Below are 7,410 nucleotides of genomic sequence, written 5' to 3' on the forward strand. Positions count from 1 at the left end.
TTCTTGCTTTCCAATCACGTTATTTGTTTTTTTCCTATAACAAGCATATAATGACAAGTCAGTTCCAGGCCACAGATGCTCCATAGCCTTTATCATTTTAACAGATATAGAGAGAGTGGGCTTGATTTAATAAAATTAGGTCATTTTTCCATCAAATATCTTATATTGCAGAATTCTGGTTTCTAGTCTTTGAACTTCAGTTGATCGGGTTCATAGAGGCCTTGGTGCCAAATGAGATTGCTCAAGCAAGTAGTTGGCATTGAGATTGAGAATCTCAAACTGAAAGAAAGATTTATCACCATAGTTGATAGAAAATTTTCAAATACCAAATTTGAAAGCTATCTGCACAAAACAATATTTTATGAAGCATTTATGGTAGGCTGTAGCTTATGAAAGAAAGAAAATGTTACCAATAAAAAGTCAAAGTTTAGTAGTTGTCGGGATAGGTAGCTACAAGTAGTGCTTGAATGGGAAGACTCTTTTGAGTTGTTTTCTTTCAAGTTAAGTGTTTTGTAACTGACCTTTCCTGATTTGATGATCTGGTGTTGTAGCTCATGATCAACAACAAATAATGCTAGGATTTATACTTGGCACACAGCAACCAGGGTAAAGTACTTTGCCTTCTAAACCTTCAAACCGTTTTAAACAATCAATTATTCTTATATAGCATAACTTATTAGATCATTGAAAAATTTAAAAGAATAAATATATCTAAATTATTTTATCTTCATAAAGTTCCAATTATTATATGTTCCTGGACAACATTATACAATTACATGCTTGACTTTATGACATACTACAAATAAATATTGCTCGTAGCAAATCACGTTGTCGTGTCAGGTGATGTTAGGCGCCTATGCTAAGTCTGATAATGGATCCAGGTTTGGTTACTGCAAATGAGAGGGTTGAAGAGCAAGATTGTTTGTGATTTTTCTGATATCAGCCCATAGCGCACATTGAAGATGAGAGTTCTCATTGTTGATACAGTGACAGATATCACTGAACCTTTTTTTTTTAAACAAAAAATAATGATCATCATGGCATGCTAGACTATAACATTCTTATGTACAAACTAAGAAGCTTAATGGAAATATAGAAAGATTCTACCATACATTACTGTTTATCAAGCCAGAAGGACGGGGGGACTCACAACAGAACTAAGACATTTTTTGGATAGATAACAAAATGAATTAGGACTAAAAACCAGAATGAGTCGTAGCTAGACCTGCTCAAAAACCAGGCGGCTCATCTGGCTCGCCCGAGTTCGAACTGTCTAGGATAAATCTGGACCTAATTTTTAAGCCCAAAGAACTAGGCTGGCCTAAAATTCAAGCCCGCCCAATAAACTGTTTAGGCTCGATTTACATTGATCCAGTGTTATAATATATATAATATATATAACATATAATATAATATAATATAATATAAATATAAATATAAATATAAATATATTTATTTATTTTCTTCTTTATCTCATGCCAGTCTCTCTCCCCCCACCTCCCCCTCCCCTCCTCCTCCTCCGCCTCCCCATGTGTCCCACCTCCCCCTCCCCTCCTCCTCCCTACCCATCTAGCCACCTCCCTCTCCCCCTCCTCCCCCAACCTGTTTGGCCACCCCTGCTGCCCCCTATCCCACCACCACCACCACCACCTCCTCCTCCTCCTCCTCCTCCTCCTCCTCCCACCATTCCCTCTTCCTTGAGTACTTTTTGTTTTTGAAAGAGAGATTTTTGGGCAAAGTCCATGCCCGACCCAAAAGCCCGAAGCCCAATAAGTAGCAAGCTCGGGCCCAGAAAGTAAGCCTGAGGGCCAAGCCGAACCAAATCCAGGCCTGAAAAAATTAAAGGGTACCTTAGGCTGAGCCCGGCCTTAACCAGACTCGGACCGTTGAGCAGGTCTAATCATAGGCATCCACCGAAGAAAAAAAGAAAGATCAAAATCCAGTTGGATCAGTCTATTGAGATGATACGATTCATAACACAACCAACAAAGAGAAATGTTGATAAACATCATATTTTTATCAAAAAATAACAAAAATGATAATGACAAATCAAATGCTCACATTGAACTTTTTCACAACCAGATATTAGAAAGATACATATCATATCACTCTCACAATTGGAATTAATCTAAGTCAAGAATGCCATAAAATTCTACAGATTTGTTTATTCCACTCTTTATGATATCACAAACCATATTACACTGCTCTTTTTGTCAACTAGAATTCCATTCAATAATTTATATCCATAAGAGCACCAGGATATGTTCTCCCCCCTTTTTAAAGAAAGAAGTGAACGCTACCAATCCGAATGCCCAATATTTTAGGTCATATGGCATCTAAACTACAATTGGTGCATTCAAAGAACAATGAAACAAAATAAAGACCATAAACAGAACCAGAACTCCATGGCATTAAAACGCTTCAGATCATTACACCCCAGGTCAAACTTAGCCAAGATCAAGAATCGAAGCAGAAATGCTCGACCTGGAACCAAAATTTGTGTATCACGTCAATTTTTTTTTTAAAAGTTGACATATGAAGAAGAGACCTTGCATGTAATCCCACACCAAAGCTACCTCAACATCAAATTATTCCAAAAATTCTCAAAATGACAAACTCTGAGCTCGGGATCGACGATCCAAGAATCCAATGTTAAAGGATGTATGATATTAAAAAACTACAAAAATGAAGGGCAGGCCAATGACCTTCTATTTCTCAGGATCAGGGTCGGCGGTGGAATCGGCGGCGGCGGCGGCGGCGGCGGCCTGCTCGGCCACGAGGATGGGAGCGTAATAGTCGGCGTGGGCGTCCATGCACTTCTTTAGGAGGGTGGTGACCTCGAAGCACTTGTCGACGGCGTCCTCGCCGGTCTTCTCGGCGTCCTCCATGCACTTCTCCCACGCGATGAACGCATCTTTGCAACCTCCTCCCTTCATGAACAAGCAGAACCCGCACTCCGCCTCCTCCTCTTCCTCTTCTCCGCCCTCGCCCGCCTCTCCTTCTCCTCCGTTCTTCTCCACATCTCCACCCTTTGCCACCGCCCTGGCGGAGGAATTCGGCCGGCCGGAATCGCCGGAGAAAGGGGCAGGGGGAGGAGCAGAGGAGAGATCGGTGGTCGGAGACAGGATTTTGGCCTCGGAGGGGGAGGGAGGAGAGGAGGAGGAGGACATAGCCTGGTGTTTGATGGGGGCTACAGTGGGGGCAAAACCGATCCGAGGGTCAACGCTTGCCGACGGAGCCTTCTATTTTTTAAAGCCCTAAGCAAACCGCTAACTATATAAAGTGGGCCGGGCCGTGTACAAATTATTTCCTTTTCTTTTATTTTCGGGCTATTCATTCCTGCAACCTCTAACGGAGAAACAAATGGTCAATTTAAAAGAACCTTTTAAGATTCAAATGAAGTTCCCATGAAAAAGAGGGTTTAGATTCAGGTGGATGTTAGCAGAAAAACTTGATAAAGATTACCTCACTTTGCACCAAGTTGTATCTCGTCGGAAGGCTTCAGTGAATGATAAAGTGTTGCTTTTAATTAATTTGATTTTGGTAGTGCAAATAAATGAAGAATAGAATAATGTGATTTGAATAAGTGTAGCGGGGACAATATGTTAAAATATTTGGATTCACTAAAATAAAAAATCATTCCGGAACAAAGTAGGATGGACTGTGAACTCAGTGAAAGATGTAATCTTTCTTATTGAGAGATTGGATTAGATTTGCTTCTTTTCCTCCGATGGAGGCTTTTTCGCCTATACTATTTTTATAATGGTAACCTTTGTTACTTTTTTATCTTCTTTTCACTTTATTCATCCCTATTGCTATGGGTTTTGTACTTTCATTTACTTAATGAAAGTGATGAGGCCAGATTTGTGTTAAGAAGATGGAGGAGAGAAATTATTCTAGGTCGTGTGGAGCGTAAAATTCTATAACTTGGATACAACAATTTGGGTAAAGTATTATATTACTAATTAAAACCAGCTACCTCCAATTTGTTGTATGTGGATCTAGGCTGCACAACCAATAGTAATCTTCTATATACATATACTAGTAACGTGCACATATAATGTATGTGAAATTAAAACCCGATGCACATTTTAATTAGGCACTATCCATTTAATGATTTCTTTTTCTTCAAGGGTACATAATGGTTGCATTGTTTTATTTTCTCTAACCAACAAGGTTGCTTTAAACTTTGGAATGATAACTAATTGAGTTTAGATTGTATTTCTCAACAACAAAATACTATTGAGCAACCATCAAGCTCCAGTATAATCATCTCTTGCCACTTGGATAAGAGGGAGGGAGTTCGATTCTAGAATGTATGCATGAGACATCTCTCGAGTAATCAATCCAAGAGACACATATCTTGATTTAAACCTAGAACATACATCTCTCGAATTAATAGTTAAATTTAAGAGATGCATTCTTTCATTAAAGGGATGGAATATGCCCAAGGGACATATCTATTAGCTGTAGAGTATAACTCATATACTATCACACTTTAAATAGGGTATGGATTACTTGATTCCACACAACACGATGTCTTAAAGTAGGAAAATGAGAGTAGATTACCACCTTGGTCAGATTTGATATGTGTGAGTGCAATAAGCATGTACACGTATTGGACATTATTTGATTAGGTATATATGGTGTCTTCCCACAGAGTTCTTTTTTAAGTCATATTCACTTCTTCTTTTTTTTTTTCGGGTATTGAATTGCATTAGGCCAAAAGCTTCTAGTATTTATGAGGATCCGATTTGAGTGCTTATTAGGAGACTCTGGTGGCTTGTTGTATTTTTAGGGTAGATGCCATTAAGTTGTATGCACATGAGCGATGACAAATTCTATTTTAAAAAAGCACCTTCCATAGCATGCCTAAACAAGATTTATTTCTTTGACATTACTTTATTTTTTTATTTATTCTAATATTGTAGAAATTTCAAATTGTTTGAAGTATTATTTCCAACAAAGAAAAATAAGAGCATCAAATATGAGTATATTCCAAATTATCAATTTATTTATTATTTAAAAGAAAAAATTATTTAGGCACTCCCTCAACTTAAGATCAGTTTCACTTAACATCTCTTGAGTTTAAAAAATTTTAAAATAGTCATTGAAGTTAGCTAAGTGGTTCAATGTGATCCCAAGACTCGTTGGCATCCAACGCCATTAAGATCTCATTATAAAGCATAATTTTATCCTCACCGAAATGGCTTATTTATCAAAAAATGTCCTTTCTTTTCCCCTTCTCATCCCTTTTTTCTATCTAACCTGATCCCACCGAAGCTCCATCCATTTCCACCACTTCCTCCTCTTCCAACACATCCTCTTTTTTAAATCCCATCTTCCTCCTCATCTCTCCTTTCTATCTAACATAAGTCCCAAACTCCACCCACTCTTATCACCTCTTCTTCCAACACCTCTTTCTCCTCTCTAAACCTCATCGTTGTCCCTCCACTCCATCCATCTTTCCTATCTAATCTGATTTCGAGCCCCACCCACTCCCACTACCTCCTTTTCAAATATATGCTCCTTTTTCTCTCTAAATCCCGTTACCATCCTCGAATGATAGTTGAACATAAAGAGTAGGATAAGGATTACAAGAGACATTCTCGGCTATAGTGACATGCGAACAGAACAAAATACATGCGAGCCTCTAAATTACAAAAGTAGAATACATCAAGGTTATAATAACAAAAAAAAAGCTAGCATGATAGAGGGTGGGTGAAACTGAGACCCATTGATTAGTAAGATTTGTCACTCAAATTTTGACCGATTAGTTGGGAGTCTACACATATTCTTTCAAGTCCTGAAGCCGGTTACCTATGCAAATATATAAGAGGCTATTGATATTGTATTTAATGCAATAATATCCCTCCTTTCTCTTTCTAATCAGCAGTAGTTCCCACTTGCAATAGGAGATGAAGGCCTTTTGAGCTTTATGTGTAACATCTTCAAATGTCTTCAAGAATACAATTGCATTTCTCTTCCTCCAACGGAGCTAAACATGGTGAACAATAGGGTGTAACTTATGAAGTTTTTAGTTATACAATAACCTGCTAATAATAGCATAAGTCTGCAAATGCAAAAAGCTTTCATGGTAGTTGTTTGCCCTTTCCATCTCTCTCGAGTGTACTAAAGAACTTGTTGGCTGACGGAAAGGGTGACAGGTCTCATGACAAGAGGAGGTGACGGATCTCAGGACAAGAGGTAGATAGGTGCACAGACGTGCCACTAACGTTCAAGCAATTGGAAAGAGGATAATCAAAGGAATGATATGAGAACAACATGGGATTAAGTACTTTGACCTTCAAGAACTTTTTCCATGTTCATACCACTGTTATAGGAAGACGGATTGGGATAGGTTGTAGCTTGGGCTATCATAGGAAAAAAAACTATATTAATACTGCTCTTAAGGTAGAACCACATGTAAAGTGCACGATAAAGAAAGGCTAAAGTATGGATAAAATAGAATTCATTGATAAGTTGGATGCTGGGAGGTTCTCTTAGCCCGGATTACAATCTAGTATTTATAAGTGGCTCTAATTAATTGCTAAAATTGATGCTATTTCTCATTTTGGACACTTCTGGCTCTTATGTGCCACATGCCCCACCATTGCCATGATAAATGGTGCTACCCCACCTCTCATAAATAAAAAATTCATTAATTTAGTTAAATGAAAGAAAAACTAATACTATTTATTAATTTATAAACCATGAATTAAAGGAAAACATAAATATTCATTATAACACGGATCTTTGTAATGCATTTAATTATTTTTGATCACATGTTGCATCTACCACACACTATTCAGAGGCTTAAAAGGTTATTATTAGTGATGTATTAAATACTTAATCTTCCAATTCTCATGCAAGACTGAAACAACAACATTTTGAATGACCATATATGTGTTTTAGACCCCAAAATTCAAATAACATTTAATGTTTAAGGATTACTAGATTCCCAGTATGATCACTTGATTGTGTGGATTTATGTGCTAACATGCATGCTTTTGAATGTGCTAGATGAATGGCACATTTTGAGCCTTTTATGTGGCTAGTCCTACATGTTTGATCAATGGATAAATCAATGTATGTAGATAGAGGAGCACCTAGATTATACAGAATGAGTGAACAGGAGAGTCCAATTACAATGGACATCTATGCATCACAGGATGGTCGAGATGATGCACGGGCCTTGCTTCATCATAATATCATCACACAATACATAAATAGCCATGATTATTGCATAATTGGACTCCGAGATTACTCCTAAAACTCGTAATTAGTCATGATTGCATAATTGGGTTATGAGAGAGGATCGATCCAAGAACTACATAGAGATATCCAGTCTCCTGTATGTTTAATAAGTTATTAAACATTTCCATTGACCTATTATTAAACCAAGAAGCG

The 7,410-nt window shown here is 37.7% G+C and overlaps 1 protein-coding gene across 1 annotated transcript; it reads right to left on the reverse strand.

The window, feature by feature from the left end:
* Nucleotides 1-2,100: 2,100 nt before the first annotated feature.
* Nucleotides 2,101-3,231, reverse strand: LOC103705723. The gene is made up of 2 exons (XM_008789553.3): nucleotides 2,706-3,231; nucleotides 2,101-2,484 (listed from the first exon to the last, which is right to left on the reverse strand). Exon 1 carries the CDS (start codon nucleotides 3,168-3,170, stop codon nucleotides 2,709-2,711), a length of 462 nt encoding a protein of 153 aa, XP_008787775.1. The 5' UTR covers nucleotides 3,171-3,231; the 3' UTR covers nucleotides 2,101-2,484; nucleotides 2,706-2,708.
* Between the last annotated feature and the right edge of the window lie 4,179 nt (nucleotides 3,232-7,410).

Source organism: Phoenix dactylifera, chromosome 16 (assembly GCF_009389715.1).
Source record: "Phoenix dactylifera cultivar Barhee BC4 chromosome 16, palm_55x_up_171113_PBpolish2nd_filt_p, whole genome shotgun sequence".
In the NCBI taxonomy this organism is placed as follows: Eukaryota; Viridiplantae; Streptophyta; class Magnoliopsida; order Arecales; family Arecaceae; genus Phoenix; species Phoenix dactylifera.